Source organism: Elephantulus edwardii, unplaced genomic scaffold (genome assembly GCF_000299155.1).
Source record: "Elephantulus edwardii isolate Elephantulus edwardi_28Jun2011 unplaced genomic scaffold, EleEdw1.0 scaffold00038, whole genome shotgun sequence".
NCBI classification, from domain to species: Eukaryota; Metazoa; Chordata; class Mammalia; order Macroscelidea; family Macroscelididae; genus Elephantulus; species Elephantulus edwardii.
In genome coordinates this window covers 14884858-14902629 of record NW_006399788.1, presented here as the reverse complement: position 1 = coordinate 14902629, position 17772 = coordinate 14884858, and the positions used below count along the sequence as shown (strand labels likewise).

Sequence of the window (17772 nt, the reverse complement as noted above, 5' to 3'; positions counted from 1 at the left end):
CGTAGAGAAGCCAAAGCACAAGGAAGAATTCAAGATACTAAAGAGCTGAACAGAAGATTCCAAAAGGCTGCTCGGAATGACAAAGCAAAATATTACAATGAAATGTGCGAGGAGCTAGAGTCAGAAAATCAAAAGGGCCGAACTCGCTCAGCATTTCTTAAGCTCAAGGAACTGAAGAATATTTGTATATATTGCATTTAATTTATGTACATTGTGATTGCATTTAATTTATGTACATTGTGTTTCACACATTCCTTCATTTATACTGTGTTTCATATGATCATTCATAGATAATTATGTTTTATAAAATCAATCACCATTAATCTATGTCTGCTATTACTCCGTTCTCTCATGTTCCCATTGGATCCTCCCTTATTCCTCCACCCCTATTCTCCTCTCACCATAGGGTTTTTATTTATTTATTTATCTATTTATTTATTTATTTATTTATTTATTTTACACACAGAAATGTTTTAATGGGAAATCATCTATTTCCTATATTTCTGACTTTCTTTTCATAAAGTCATATGTATATTATTACCTCATAATACTTTTAAATATCTGAAAAAGACTTTACTTGCTTAAATGTTATTTTCTCTCTCTTTGCTTAATAGAGTTCCCTCTATTTGAATTTCTTATTTTTAATTTTAAATGAGATTTTATTGTAAGCTTATAAAGAACTTGGATTTCCATTCATTCATTGTTGCACAATTTCCTCCCTTCCCCTCTCCTCCCCATTTTGTTTTTTCTTTAGAAAAAAAGTTCTTTCATTGTTATAAAGTCCCCTCCACGGACCAATTCACTATGCAGCTCTTACTCTGGACTCTAGTTAGTCACACCAATAATACCTAATCATATATTCCTTTTATACAGTTCTCTCCCTTGTCCATTTCAATGCTTGTACATTATTTATACCCTCTTTTTTTAGTTCTCCCCCGACACCCCTGTAAATCCTGTTTTATAACAGGGGTATTATACAGTATTTGTCTTTTTAGAACTGAGATAATTCACTCAGCAAAATGTCCTCCAGGGTCACCCATCTATTACAATATTTCATGAGTTCTTTGTTTTTCAGTGCTGCATTATATTCCATTTTGTGAATATACGGCAGCTTCTCTATCCATTCATTTGTTGATGGACACTTGAGTTGTTTCCAATTCTTTGCTATTGTGAACAAAGCTGCAGTAAACACGGGTGTACATATATCTGCTTGGATGTCAGCTATGGTCTCTTCAGGGTATATTCCCAGTAGTGAAATTGCTGGGTCAAATGGTATTTCTATTTTCAACTTTTTGAGAAAGTACCATACTGCCTTCCACAGTGGTTGCACCATTTTACACTCCCATCAACAGTGAATTAGGGTTCCATTTTCTCCAGAACCATAGAGTTTTTAATGGTTGGTTTTCAGCAGTACATCACCAAATCTTTCTTCTACTGTACCCTCACATTGACTTGAACCTTAGTTAGCAGCTGAAATGCTTTAACCATTTGTATCAAATCTACAGAAATAATTGCAATGATACTGCAATCCTCAAAATGGACTGAATCTTAACATCAAGGAAACAAAGATACTTATTACTGGGCCAATTGGCAGCATCATGATAGACAGAGAAGAGATTGAGATTGTTAACAGCTTCAGCTCACTTGGTTCCACAATCAACACTTTTGGACCAGCAGCCAGGAAATCAAGAGGCAAATTGCATTGGGAAAATCTGCCATCAGGGATCTCTCCAGAATGCTGAAGAGCAATGATGTCAGTTTGGAAAGTAAGGTGTTCCTGATCAAGGCCATGGTCTTCACAATTACTTGCTATGCATCAAATGACATCATACTCAGAAGGGTGGAGAGATAGCACAAGAGAGGAAGACCCTGGATGAAATGAATAGACTTAGTCACTGGGGTTTTGGAGGTAGGTATGTTGGAGATAATGAAATTGTTTCAAGATAGAGCCTGGTTCAGAACTGTTGTACATAGCGTCACTATGAGTTGCAAGTGACTCGAAGGCACATAACAAAAATAACAACTACAATCTGTTGGGAGTTGCACTACTAACACAAAGGCTATGCCCCTCCTGCAGTCTGAATCCACCAGGAGCTCCACGGCAATCTCTTCCCATGTGATTTACAGCTTCAGAAACCCAGAACTGGGTCAGCTATGCTCATTCCAACTCCACAGCAATAAAGGGGGGGAGGAACTAACACAAGGGGGGAAAGTCCCACTTAAATTAAGCCAAACAAAACATATCTAGAATGATATCACTCACTCACTACGGTGGAGTCTATTCTGGTCCACAAGAGTTTCCAAGGCTGTAATTGTAATGGAAGGAGGCTGTCCACCCTTCCCCCTCAGATTCCAGCATGTCGGTGAGCAGCATAACTGACCGTGGACTACACTCCCAGAGCTCCCTTAGAACAATAAATGTACCTTTGAAAAACAACACAGAACCCTCTCTTCCTACCTGCATATAGATGTTTCAGCAAATCCGCGTACATAAACTCTAAAATTCATTGACATCGAGCTGGAACTGACTCATTGCTGACCCTCCTGAGTCTCCAAGGCTGTCTATGAGGGAAGGGATTGTCCGTCTTTCTCCCACTGAGCAGCTGCTGGGTTTGACCCACCAGAGAGGTGTGCTCTTTGGGAGAGCAGGGCAGCTCCTTACAGATTACACCCCCAGAACTGATACAAAAGTCACTCTTACGCCCATTTTGTAACTGGGTTATCAGTCTATTTCTTCTGCAGGCCGTGTAGGATTCTGTAAACTTTCATTATGAGACCTTTGTCTAAGATGATATTGCCAAATGTTTGTTCCCAGTCAGTAGTAGGCTTTCTTTTCAACAACTGCTTTTTAAAGAGTTTTTTGTATTGTAAGTAAATGAATTGTGTATCAGCTGTGATTACATATGGGGTGGGGAGAGAGACAAAGAAAAGAGAAGGGAAATGTTCATTTTTTCCCTCTTCATTGTTGCTATTGTCCTGTACCATCAAGTCAGAATCTAATCAGCTCATAGCGACTCTCCAGCAGGTATTCAGAGGCTGTAAATCACACAAAAGGAGACTGGCTATCTTTCTCCGGAGAAGCAGCTGGTAGATTTGAACAGCGTGGGTTGGCAGCACAACTGTGTTATCTCAATATTTCATATTAAGAAGATGTTCTTCTATCACCAGCCTAATTAATATTTAAAATATAAGAAAGAAAATGCTTCTGGAAACACATAAAAGCCCAGAGCCATGAAAAGTAACCCCAGTCTGAGAACCCTAGCATTTCTTCACTTCCTAGCTGTATTCTTTAAAAACTTACTGACAGATTAGTAGGATACCAAGAAGGTGTTTTGGTTCTTAAATGTTTTCCCAATTTTTGCATAACTGTAATAAGGGATCACTTATCTTGAAACATTTATATTGAATATTGTCTTTGGTTAAAACAACAGATCTATAACAGTTATTTTCAAAGAAATTTTCCCCCCTTTAACAATTAATGAAGAAGTCACTCCCTGGGAGAAAGATGGGTAACCTCCTCCTGTGGAATTTATAGCCTCAAAGACCCCTGAGGGGTCAGCTGTGAATCATCACTTCTCACTTATTGGTCAAGGAACAGAGCAAACAATCCTTCTTGGCAGTCTGGGAATACCTCCGTGACTCAAATAGTTAACATAGTTAGCTGTTGACTGAAAGGTTGATGGTTAGAGTCTACTCACAGCTGTGAAGTCAGAACTGACTCATAGCTGACCCTTCAGTAGGTTTTCAGAGGCTGTGAATCATATAGAAGGAGTTTGCCCACTAGTTCTTCCTCAAAGCAGCTGGTGGATTCAAACTGCCTACCTTTGGGTTGGCAGTGCAACTTCTTACCCATTAGGCCACACCCTAGTAGAAGAAAAGCCTGGCACTGTACTTTTAAAAAACCTAGCCACTGTAAGCCCTCTGGAGTACATTCCTGTTCTGACTCACATGGCCTTGCCACGAATCAGGTATGACCTGAGGGCAGCTGACATTGATTTAATCTCGATGCGCCTGGACAGACTCTCCATGATGAAGCCATCTGTCTGTGGAGAGATTCAGTTAAGCAACAGTTACTGCCAACAAGTCAGGAAATTATGCTGGCAACTCTAGGTCACATCAATCTCTGCTACCAAGGTAATCACACTTTCAGTACCTTCACCCTCAGAGAAACACTGCTCTGGATGACCACGAACAAGTGTACCCCCACCCCCCAAAAATGGTTCCTTTCCCTTCACTTTACTGCATGGCAATAGCAAAGTCCATTCTCCCTGTACCCCCATCCCCCAGTTATTCAACAAACTCACTTCTGGGGTTCACATCAACCACATGGACCACCCAACCACAGCCTCAAACAGGCCTTTATGGACTTCCACGATCCTCTCTCCTCCCTCTCCATGTGGCTCACAGGCTTCTGCTTGCCTTCACTTGGGTCTTGGAGCTCAGGTCCTTACTCTTCCAGGCCGATAACCTAGCAGACTCATGGCTCACCAACGTCTCTTCTTCAGTTCCACTCCAGTCAGGCTCCACACTGCTCCACCCCAAGCTCCCAAAGTCCCAGTTTTGATTTTTTTCCCCCCACCATGCAACCCGCTTCAGTGCCTAAAGCCTATGAGGAAGGAGGCCAGGCAATGGTTCAGGGCTACAGTTTGCACTGGCATGAACTTTATGACAGACCCATGGGGATGGGCCTGTCATAAATCCAAACCCATGCATAATCTCCCAGATTTTACAGTGAGCTTTCCTTCTCTCTCTTACCAACTCCCACTACTTGTTTGTCATACTGTGGTGGCTTGTATGTCGCTCACTATATTGCTGGAAGTTATGTTCCAGTATATAGGTGACCAGCCGGATTAGCTATTACTGACACGTTTCAGTGGAGCTTCCTTCAGAACTAAGACAGACTAGGAAAGAGAGGCCTGTCAATCTACTTGCAAAAATTAGCCAATGAGAACCCATGGATTACAATGTCTGGCTCATTTGTGTTCGACATATCATCAGAAAGTATCAGTCATTGGAGAGGGACATTATGTTCGGTGAAGCAAAGGGTCAGTTCAGGCAAAATAGATTATCAAAACAGCTTTAACAGTGATCTTGAAAATGCCAGTCAGCGTGAAGAAGACACAAACCAGGGCATATTTTCTTCTATTGAACATAATAAACTCACCATGAGTGGAAAATGACACAATGGCAGCTATTTGTCTATCTTACAATTATTTTTCTTCCCCTTCACCCTACCTCAAAAACACTCAGAGATTCCCCATTGACTCTCATTGGGTCACACCCATCAGCCTGGCTTTCATGATACACTATGAAGTAGGCCCATTCACCTTTCTCACTTCTTCTCCTTACTAGTCTACTCTCTGACTAGACTAGAACTTGTTCTTGAACTTGTTCTATGCTTCTTGTCTTCCATCTGTGTTCTCACTAATCTTCTTACCTAGCAAACACATTCTTCACCTCTCTTATCAATCCCTATCCATCTTCCCAGGGACTTCCTCCATTAAGACTTTCTTGATCCTCCTACTCAGACCAAAATAGAGCAGGGATGGCTGTTTGTTTGCAAATACATCTGTCTGTCAAGTCCTAATTACCTGAGATGTAATTATTTTTATTGTGGACTTTGTAGCCTCATTTTTCTTCTCCAGCTACTGATAAATTTACTCTCTATGGTATACCTGATTCAGAGCATTGGCTTTCAAATCCCTTGAGATGCTGCCAAGAGCTGTTCAATGAATAACAGTATTCTGAAATAATCTTCACCCTGACATAAAAAATATCCTCTTAAGTCTTCTTAAAACTGAACAAAAGTTTATCTTGCTATTGTTCACCTGAGACTCATAGTGACACTTATAGAACATTAGCTCTGAAACCTGCCCAATTCTGAGCCAACTGTCTCTGACAAACCTAATTCCATTTCTCCAGTCCCTGAGTCAATCTGTCTCATCCTGGGTCTCCCTCTCCTGCACTGTCCCTCCATCCTTCCAAGCATGATGTTCTTCTCCAAGGACTGGTCCCTTCTGGTCACATGGCCAAAGTATGTGAGATGGAGCTTCAAATCCCTTGCCTCCAGGGAGCATTTTGGTTTCACCCTCTCCAATACAGACCTGTTTGTTCTCCTGGCAGTCCACGGTATGTTCAACACTCTTCTCCAACACCACACCTCAAAGGCATCAATCCTTTTATTATCCTTACTTATTGTCTAGCTCTCAGATACATAGCAAGTGACTGTGAAGACCATGGCCCGGATCAGGTTCACCTTAGTCTCCAGACTGATCTAACTAATAAAAAAAGAAAAAGGACTGTGTGATGCTTTTCTAAAGAACTATCTGGGATCAAATTGACAACACCAAGTCCAAGAGAAAGATTAGAAAGGAAACTTCAAAGGCAATGAGTTTATATTAATGAGGGAGGAACAACTCGGAAAAAGAGTGCTAGGATGGTTATACAGCTCCAAGAATGTAGTGAGGCAATGAACTGAACCTGGAGAAACTATTGAATGACTATATATTCTCAGCAATAACTCAATAAATAAAATTTTAAAGAAAAGAAAAAGTCATTATGAAGCTTTGCCATTACTTTTTGTTCACTGCCATGAGACATGATCAAGATCACGATTCCTTCATGCCTGTGAGATTAGGAATTATCTTTTGATCAAGATTCTGCTGCAGAGTCTTCTATTAAAATGTTCATGAATGGTCTCATGGCACCATTCCGTTCTTCTGGCGCCGTGACAAAGGGGGCACTTTTTCATAGAGGTGGAAATAAATTTTTTCCTTATTTTAACCTCAGCTTGAAAAGAGGTTGCATTACGTGGTATTGCCAGCTATAGGATAAAAACATTCAACATCCAAATTCTCAAGCCCACTCTAATTTAAGAGTCAAGAAGAGGGCGGCAGACAAGCAGTCATGTCTCTCAAGTTAGGAACTGCCCAATTAAAGGGCAATTTTAGAGTCTTCCTTGTTGTGTGGTGTCATCAGGTCAACTACAACTCATGGCGACCCTCTGAACCTTGTCCTATCCTGCATTTTCCTTTAGCAAAGTTTAATTAGCACTAAAAAGATTCACTTTTATGCACTGGAATTTTAAAACAGGTTAATTACTTTAACCTTCCACTTGGCTGGCTCGCTCTCTTTCTCTGACAATCTGAAGAAGTCCTGGAACTCTGGAAAAGAACTTTTCGGCAGCAGTGCAGCCAGCACCCACCTGCTCGGCGCAGAAGCTGGCTCCCCAGAGAGCACAGCCGCGACCAGTCCTTACCTAGGCAGTGCCAGGGCCTCCTCGTTGCGGCCCAAGGTGGTGAAGACCGAGGGGAGAGCCAGCACCCCATCCAGGTCAAACACTGCCGCGCGTAGCGCCATGGCGGATCCGCCTGCGTCCCCGGAAAGTGCAAAAAGGTTGTGCTGTAAGGCTGGACCCAGGGCTGCTCCGGCCTCCCCTCTCCGCCCCCGCCCATCCAGGCTCCGCCCTCGGCCCTTCCCCCGCCCATCCAGGCTCCGCCCTCGGCCCGTCCCCGACCACTCAGGCCCCACCCTGACGGCCCCGGCCCCGGCCCCACCCCGACGACCCCGGACCTACCCAGACCCCGCCCCCTATCGCCATCGGCCCCGCCCCCTACCGCCATCGGCCCCCTTCTCCACGTCCTGGCACCCTCTCTCTGGCCGTCCACCCTTCACAGCTACACTGTCCCAACCCCTTGGCGACAAAGGCCCAGGGCCTGATCCCAGCCTCACCCACAATCTTTTTTCTTAAAAAATGTATTTTATGTGCTCGCTTCGGCAGCACATATACTAAAAAATGTATTTTATATTGACGTGCATACAAAATTCATATGCATTATGTTTCACACTATCCTTCATTGACATTGTGTTTCATACTTTTCATATGTTTTGTAAAAGTAATCACCATTGAGCTATGCCCACCATTACGCCATTTTCCCACCCACAGTCTTCTGGCTGTACCTCCACTACCTGTTCTAAAAGAGTTCTTGGAGTCTGAGACCACAAATCCTTTAAGAGCACGCATGTGCCAACCTAGAGAGAGCTCTGTGGGCCGGGTGGATAGATATGCTACCAAGTCAAAGGTGGGTGATATTAATCTGTGACCCTCAGGCTTGGTTTTAATTGTTTTTGGTCATTCTTCTAAGTGGTATAGCCCTGGTCTGTCTATTTGCTGTACAGAGGTAACTCATGGTTGCTGTGATCCTAAACACTGTGACACTGATGTGTCAAATGTGATAATGGTTACACATGGTGAACAGTGTTTGGTGGAGCTCCCCAATGAAAACAAGCTTGGAAGCAGGAGGGACATCCACTTCCGAAATAACTTGCCTCCGGACACTCTGTAAACCTGGAGAAACGAAGAAAGTAATACAATTGTTCAGGTCTTTTGTTCATAGGGCCACTATGAGTAGTCTACAACTTGACGGCACTTAACAACAACAACAACAATGTGTTTGAGTGTGTGTATTTTGTGTTGTCAAGTGCTTTTCTCTTCATTATTTGTGTCCTATATGTGTTTCCCCAAGGAATCTGGTGGTACATCGGTTTAAGAATTGGGCTGTTATCCAAAAAGCCAATGATTCAGGTTGTTGTTGTTGTTATGTGCTATTGAGTCACCTGTGACCCAAAGCGACAGCAGTTCTGAGGCCTGCCCTGTCTAAGCCAGTCTCACTGATTCTGACACACCAACCCCCACTGCCATAGTTACTGTATTAATCCGTCTTATCGGGGTCTTCCTCTCCTGCACTGTCCACACACCCTTCTCAGCATGATGTCTTTCTCCATGCTATGTTCAGCTATTTCACTACCTCTCTCTTCTAGGGGTACATATATATTTTCAGATTTTTATCTAGCCTGACTACATATCTGTAGCTATATCCTTACCAAGGTAACATGTATTTACAGAATTTAACACTGCAGGTGTGGAGAACACCCTGACTCAACTTTCTAGTAGCATGACAGAAGGAATAAATATGGACTGCCATTTTACTTTTGATCATTAGAATAACGCTGCCTGAAAATGTACATGATTTCTTTTCTTTTTTAAAATTATTGGCTTTACACTATTTGATCATTTATGCTTCTGGGAAAACTGTAACTTTGGTTAGCGTTGCTTGTGTGGGTGATTGTTGGATTCTTCATGCCATTATTGTGAAGCTCCATTAATTAAAAGTTACCTTTAGCCCAATTTGCCAAGAACATAGCTCAGGACAGAAATAATGGAGACCTCCCTCTTGAATGTGTCATTTGTGAGTGTTTCCAAGATATGCTCCACTATCTGGCTGTAAAGATGTTGTGAAAGATTATCAAGTTGCACTAACCCAAAGGCCAAGTGTCTCTAGGTTTGAATCCACTAGCAGCTCCGGAGAAAAAGGTGGACTGTCTCCTCTCATTGTGATTTGTTGCCTCAAAACTCCAACGGAGGGTCAGCAGGAGTCAGAATCAATTCCTCAGTAGTGAGTTCTGAGTTTTTACTATTATCAGGAGGTACTGACCTACAAGGAGCCCTGGAACCATAACGCATAGCTTGCTGGGCTATGACCAGATAGAATTCCCAGATGCTCCTTCAGAAATATGATGAAGCAGTCTCCTCTTGTAATGAGTTACAGCTTTGGAAACCTGGTTGATAGGGCAGCAGTGGGCTTAGTTGTTATTTGTTCCCTATGGTCTTGGATCTACTAATCAGTCATCCAATAAAACTGGAAATGAGTTTACTTTGGCTCGGTTTGTTCTCAGTGAACTGTAATGATGCTTTCTTCTCTTTCCAAAAGATTTGCTATATAAGCTTTTCTAATGACAATTGTTGGGAAGAGACTGAAGAAAGCCATTAGATGTTTGGACTTGGATTCATTGTTGACCTCCTTAAGAACTCTTAGTGGCGTATAGAAGAGGGGCAGAAGCTAGAATGTAAAAGCTGGGCTTGTAGACTGAGAGGTACAAATGAATACTCTCTCAGGTTGCTGATGATTTAAAAAAGAAAAAAAGTTTTAAAAAAGAAAGGAAACAAATAATCTGACTTGTGCAGGTTGAAACCTCTTGAATCTAAATCATCACCTTAGATTTGAGGATTCAACAATGTCTTTTGAATGTCTTTTTAAAAACTTGTTCAAAGAACAAGTCTCCTGTCAAGTAGATCCTAACTTACTCCATATGCTTCAGGGTAGCGTTGCAGTCTTTAGATTTTTTACTTACTCCATATGCTTCAGGGTAGCATTGCAGTCTTTAGATTTTTTTTATGGTTGTGACCTTTCAAAATGCCTTTATTCTTGAGCATCTCAAGGTGGGTTTGAAACAGCAACATTTCTAATAGTAGCCAAGTGCTTAAAACTGTATGTTCCACCCAGTGATTCTGAATGTTTAACATTATTGTTGTTTTCGGGTTTTAAGTACCATGAAGTCAACTATAACTCATAGCAACCCTATGAATAAGGCTCTGATCCTTGCCCTATTCTGAGGCAACCTCACCACCTCTGTCACATCTCACTGCATTACCACAGTCACTGTGCCTATCCATCTTACCAGGGCTTTCTTCCCTTGAGTTGACCTTCTCCCCTCCCAAGCATTATGTCCTGCCCCAAGGACTGGATCCTCCTCACAACATGCACTAAGTATGTGAGACAGAGTTTTGAAAACCTTTCCTCCAAGAAACAAGCTGGCTTCACCCTCTCCGGGACAGACCTGTTTGTTTTCTTGGAAGTCCATGGTATATTCAACACTCTCCTCCAGCACCGCACCTCAAAGGCATCTATATGCTAGCAAGTTGACTGTGACTTACACCAACCCTGTCAACAAGAGATCCGAACGTTGCTCTATCCTGCACCGTTGTCACCATCTCTACCATGCTCAAGCTTTTATGGCAGTCAGCTGTGTCAGTCCAACTCCTTGAGAATCTTCCTCTCTTTTGCTGATCCTCTGCTTTTCTTAGTATGATGTCTTTTTCTAAGTTTGGCTCTTCCTAATGATATACAAGAATATATGAGATAAAATCTCACCATTCTTGTCTCTCAGGAGAACCCTAATTGCCCTTTCTCTTAGATAGATTTGTTTCTTTATCTGGAATCCCCATTCATGCAATTACTCAACAACAACAACAAAAAAATCAGAGCTACTTCCTGAACCCTAATCCCCAGAAAAACTATATGTTCTTGATTCAGTTCCAGTGGTGGCTCATTAATTGGGGCAAAGGGAACAGCTTCTGGTTTAACGGTGTTATTTTCAGCAGTATTTCTAAATAATCCAGCATGGGGCCCACTCTCCTATTACTTTCAGAGATTTTTATGGGCCCTTAACTTCTTATGTCTTTTTCAACCAACACATGCAGCCCTGGATGTGCTCACTAGTTTATGCCAAGAAGTTGGAAGACAGACTTGGCCAATGACTAGAAGAGATCCATATTTGTTCCCATTTTTTTTTTAAAAAAAAAGAGATTCCAAGAGAGTTCAGAAATTATAAAATGTCACTATTATCACACCCAAGACCTCACTGAAGATGATTTTAAAATGGTTGGCAGCAGTGATAATTGACATGTTTTATTGCAGCCTGGTTCCAGTCAGTGTTTGCCAACTTGTTACAATAGAAGTCCAGCAATAGGTAGGTTTTCGTTGTGTTGTTGTTAGTGCCATCGAGTCGAGTAAAACTCACAGATGTCCTATGAAGAAAAGATCTGAAACCAGTCCTAGCTTGTGTCATCCTCACACTTCCTGACACAGAAGAGCCCATTGCAGCAATCACCATGTCAATCCACCAGTTGAGGGTCCTCCTCTCCTTCGCCGACCCTCCACCCTTCCCAACATCATGTCCCTCTCCAAGGAATAGCGCCTCCTAGCAACATGTCCTAAGTATGTTAAGAGAAGCTTCATCATTCTTTCCTCCAAAGAGCACTCTGGCAGCACCCTCTCTAAAATATATCTATTCTTTTTCTTGGCATTCCATGGAATATTCAGTGCTCTTTTCCAACACCACAGCTCAAAGGCATCAATTCTTTTTCTGTCATTCTTATTCATTGTCCAAGTCTCAGATCATGGTCTGAGTCAGATGCCCCTGAGTCCTCAAACTAACATCATTACTCCTCAATAATTTGGAAAAGTCTCTAACTGCAGATTTTCCCATTGCAATGTATCTGCTTATTTCCTGACTGCTCATATCAAGGGTGTTAATTGTGGATCCAAGCAAGATGAAGCTGTTTACAGTCTCAATCTCCTCTCCATCCATCATGACATTGCCTATTGGGCCAGTGGTTAAGAATCTTTTGTTTCCCTGGCATTGAGACTGAATACATACTGAAGGCTGCATTCCTTGATCTTCTGCAACAAGTGCTTCAAGCCCTTCTCACTTTCAGCGAGCAAGGTTGTGTTATCTGCATAACACAGGTTATTGTTGAGTCTCTGTATAGGTGGATAGACTGCAGGAAAAACAATGCTATGTTTCTCAATTGGAGACCCTAAAAGAAGTGAAGTTACTAGTTGTTAAATAAATGTAACTCAAAGCAGTCTCTTGCTTTTTTCTTACACAGTGGGCAACTTTTCTTTTGAATTCCCTGTTTCTTTCTTCCTTCCATTCTTTCGCAGCATCAGCAGTAACAGGTGAGTCTCAATTAGGGTCTTCCAGCATAAAAACGACATTCATCAGGATGGTTTCCACAGTGTGGATGGGAACCAGTGTTCTTCTGACTTTTCATAACTATATTTGTCTTCCCCAGGCATGTGAATGCCTAACAAAGTTAAAGATGATTACACATTTTTTTAAATTATAGTGAACTCTTTTAACCTTCAGGAAGTATTGCAAAGACCTGTGCATAGCACAACATGATCCGGATAATAGATATACTATTCATGTACATCCACAGATACACCTTGTACTAAGTAATACTTTTTTCTGGTAGAATAAGAATGGTATAAATTAAAAAAAATGTTGGGATGGTACATTGCTGGGGAACTACCAGATAGATATTCAAGTTGGATTATGAAGGGGCTGTGCCACGGGGAATATCATTGCTGATGTCAGATGGGTACTGGATAAAAATAGAAAATACTAGAAAGATATTTCTTTCTGTTTTATTTATTATGCAAAGGTATTTGACTACATAGATCATAACACAGTGTGAAGAACATTGAGAAAAATGGAAATCACAGAACACAAACCAAGGAGAAATTGTCTGAACCCAGCAGAGGAATACTGGATGGTTTAAAATCAAGAAAGATGTGCATCAGCATTGTAGTCTTTCTTTATACCTGGCCAATCTGTATGCTGAGTAAATAATTTAAGAAGGTGAACTATATATGAAGAAGAATGTGTTAGCAGGATTGGAGGAAGACTCACTAACAACATGAGTTATGTAGATGATATAATCTTGCTGAATGAAGACTTGAAATACTTGAAGCAGAAGATAGAATACTACAGTCTTTAATATGGATTACACTTCAACATCAAGAAAACAAAAATCCACCACTGGGCCAATAGGCAACATCATGATATATGGAGAAAAGATTGAAGTTGTCAAGAATTTCATCAACATTCCCACAGTAGCATCAGTCAAGAAATTAAAAGACATCTTGCATTGGGAAAAATATGCTGTCAAGGAAATTTTAAAGTTTTAAAGAGCAAGGATATGAATTTAAAGACTAAGCCATACTATTTTTTATTACTTCATATTAACCTGAAAGCTGGGCAGTGAATAATGATGGCTATAAGCGTATTATGGTGTTCAAGATGAATATTGAATATTCATGGACTTCCAGAAAAGCAAACATACCTGTCTTGAAGGAAGAACAACCAGAGTGCTCCTTAGAGGCAAGAATGGTGAAATTTTGTTTTGTATACTTTGATCATGCTCAGAAAGGGCCAGTCTTTAGTAAAAAATACCATTTTGGGAAAAGTAGAAAGTCAATGAAAGAGAAGAAGACCCTTAATGCGATGGTTTTAAACAGTGACTGAAACAATGGGCATGTGGGAAATTGTGAAGATGGTACAAGATAGGGCTAAGTTGAAATCTGTTGTTCATTGCGTTTTTATGAATCAAATGGAACTTAATCAGGACCTAACAACAATAACAATTTCTTATTGCTTTTGCCTGAAGGTGAGTACATAGACATATTTATAAAAGTAGCAGAGGATGGACACAATCCCAATTCAGCTAGATTTTATAAATTCTCATTTTCAAAAAGAAAATAAGAAATTTAGAAATGTGACACTCCAGGATATGAATTGATCTTGGTTAAGTTAGAACTGCAAACTTATCAGAGACTTTCTGTTTATTCAGGGGCAGGTGAAATATATACTGCACTAACCTGCACTATTTTATCATATCTTGTTAATTATAAAACATCTTAACTAGACTGCTTAGACAAAGGTTAAATGACTTAACTGCATTTTGCTGTGCTTTGCTTTCCTTCATTGGCTAGACTATCCCTGTAATTTTTGCTGTTCAAGGTACAGAATGGCTCACTCAGTTAGGAGACCAGATATTTTTAAAATGTTTATTCTGATTGTTGTGTCTGCTCATTTTAATATTATAGCATGTACTTTAGGCTATGATTTTGTTGTTGTTGTTGTTGTTGTTGTTGTTGTTATGTGCCATTGAGTCACCTGCGACTCATAGCGACCCCGTGTATAACAGCCCTAAACCCTGCTCTAGCCTGTGCCAATCTTATTGTCCCTGACACACCTCCGCCCATTACCCCTTTCACTGAATCCATCTCATCGAGGGTCTTCCTCTCATAATAGTAGAAATTCACAAAGTATAGCAAATGCCAGTCACTAAGTTTGTAATGAACATGCAGTGAACTCTTAAATTTTATGTTGGATTTTCTGTTGCCCCTTTACTACCTACCTCCTTCTGAGCTTTGGTTTTCCCAATCTTTTTCTTAGCTTCTAGTGATTGAGGGAGGAGCTTATACTCCAGTGTTTCTCTGCTGTAGGTATTTAAATAAACTTTAGCGTTGTCTCTAGAAGTTTTTGGTTTTTTGTTTTTTTGGTTTTTTTTTTTTAATGATTTGTTCATCATACAGACTGTATAGATAGAAAGGATGCAATCCTGACACACACTTTTCTAACTTTAAGCCATTCAGTGTTTTGTGTTTTGACAACTGCTTCTTGGTATGTATAGGTTTCTGAGTAAGCACAATTAAATGTTCTGAGATTCTCATTTTTATCACTATTAGCCATGGTTTGTTAGGTAAGACCCTCCCCAAGATGGATTGAGGCAGTGACTAGCTACCACTATGGACTTGAGCATGACAGTCATGAGAATGGTGCAGGACAGGCAAGGTTCAGATCTGTTGTTCATAGGCTTGCTGTGAGTCACCGTCAACTTGACAACATCTAAAAACAAAAACAGCTAGCAGTTACTAAACTCACGTTCTATATGAAGATTTAATTTTTTTTTTAGCAGCAAACAAATTTCTTTAATTCAACAAATATGCATTAAGTACCTGCTATGTTCTAGGGAAAGCTTGGGTGGCTGAGTGGTAAGGAATTGCAGAAGTTAGCATGCCAGTAGGTAGCTATCTGCACTGCTGACCCAATGATACCATCTCTCTGTTGGTTCAACTCCACCTGTGGCTCCACAGAAGGATGATCCTCTTGTGGGTTCTAGAGTTTTGAAAACCCACTGGAGAGTCAGCTGTGAGTCACAACTGACTCATAACAGTAAATTTTGCGGGGTGTGTGTTTTGTTTTGTTGGTTTTTTTTTAAATCTTCTAGACATTTGAGAACTTATCAAGAAATAAGATAGACACAGAAGAGACACCAACAAGGAATTTCTAATCTAGTGAAATGATAAATTCACATAGCAGCTGCTTGATTCTGAAGCTAGGAGAAGACTGAGGCTGCATGTATTTGTGGAGATTGTAATTTTTCTTTGGATTATAGTCTCCTCCCATGTGATTTACTGCCTCTGAAAACCTGCTGAAGGGTCAGCTCTGAGGTGGTTCTGACTTGATGGCCCACAACAGCTTCCTACATTTAGAAGATTCTGCCTTGTGATGAATCTCTAATAGATATACAACCACCTTTGAACATTCTTGTTTATATTGTAACCATGCTCACGTTCTAAATTCTTCTTGTTCAATGTTGGATTCATACACATTCATTTCCCAAGCCAGTGTTCAGGTCTTTTGTTCATAGGGTTGCTATGAGTGGTCTATGACTTAATGATACTTAACAATAATAACAACAACTAGAGAGAGAGCTCTGTTGGCCTAGTGGATAGAAAGTGATGTTACCAAGCCAAAGGTGGGTGATTTTAATCTGTGGCCCTCAGGCCTGGTTTTAATTTTTTCGGTCACACATTCTTCTAAGTGGTATAGCACTCGTCTGTTGATTTACTGTACAGAGGTAACTCGTGGTTGCTGTGAAGCTAAACACTGTGACATTGATGCGTGAAATGTGATTATGGTTGCCCATAGTGGACAGTGTTTGGTGGAGCTCCCCAGTTAAAACAAGCTTGGAGATTCAAGATGGTGGCAGAGGCGGAGACAACGTGGTGAGCTGTGGGAGCAGCGGACCACTTGGCGCACGGCCACTATGGCCTTCTACAGACTTCTGTTTATTGATAATTGAGCAGTTAAACAGTTGATGACTGGTCTTCAGTGAAGATTGAGGCTCAACAACAGGAACTCAAGGATTCCCAAGGAGGAATGGGTGAGTCCCGCAGCTCCCAACCCCCTCCCGCAGAGCCTGCACCACTCTGCAACGCTGCCAACAGCTTGATGAGGCTCCTACAGCCAGAACCTATGGATTCCCTCACCCAAGATGGATGGTAGGCACCGGGCCTCCCTAAGACTGGTACAGCGGAGCCACCACACTGCCGCAAAGTGGACTTGTTCTGGGGAGAATTCTTGGAGCCAAGATGGTGGCGGCAGGGGAAGCGGGCAGCCACTGACCTCCCGCCTGTGAAATGAAGCACGCCCACCAGCCACCCGTGACAGAGATGACTTGCAGGAGATGGCCTGCGCCTGGCTGGCCACCCACACGGGGAGGGGGGGGAGGATGGCATGTGCCCGCTGGCCGCCCTCGTGTGAGATGACGCATGAGAGAGGGCTCGCCCTCACTGGCTGCCCATGCACGCAAGACGATGCGTGCCCACAGGATGCCCATGCGGGAGAACCCTAACCCACTGGCCGCCTGCACAGAGGATGGGACACACGCCCCACCACCCTTGGGGGTGATGTGCGTCCTGCCACCTGCAGGTTTGGGTTTCCTTGGACAGGCCAAAGAAGATGATCACCGATACAATGGATTGTTGAAAGTCACTGTGAGTTGTCTACTTGATGACACTTAACAGTGGTAGCATGTCCAAGAGGGCCGACATCCTAAATGCACCACATATTTTGTTCTGTTGAATGCTTCTGCCAAAAGCTGTTTAGACCTGGGGAGTGTCTGTTCACAACTCTCAGGTTCCCTTTGCCATTTATAAAGGGGGAGGGCAGTGACACCTACTTCAAATTATAGTATGACCACTTATGGGGGGGTGGGTAAAAGTGGTGGTGCTGGAATTGGAGACACTGCCCCTGGCCACATAGTCCTTGGTCAGGCGAGGGGACCAGATTGCGGTAACGGTAATTAGAGGGGGAGTGTACGAGCCAGCACATAGGGGGTGTTGCCCTGCTTGGATGGGCTGTCTTCAGCCCTTGGCTCGGGGCAAGCCATCACGGCCCTCTGCCTGGAAAGGGCTGTCTTTGGCCCTTGGCTTGGGGCGAGCCGTCATGGCCCTCAGGGTGATCTCCTCAGTCCTCAAATTGAGCCATCTGAGTCCTGTTGTTGTTGTTATGTGC

The 17772-nt window shown here is 42.0% G+C and overlaps 1 protein-coding gene across 1 annotated transcript in view; it reads right to left on the bottom strand.

Annotated features, from left to right (window-relative positions):
- Positions 1 to 7359, bottom strand: part of EPHX2 (epoxide hydrolase 2, cytoplasmic) — a 111247-nt gene extending 103888 nt beyond the window's left edge. Inside the window, exon 1 of the mRNA XM_006884923.1 lies at positions 7259 to 7359. Within this exon, the coding sequence (XP_006884985.1) occupies positions 7259 to 7359 (101 nt within the window). The remainder of the gene's footprint in view (positions 1 to 7258) is intronic.
- Between the last annotated feature and the right edge of the window lie 10413 nt (positions 7360 to 17772).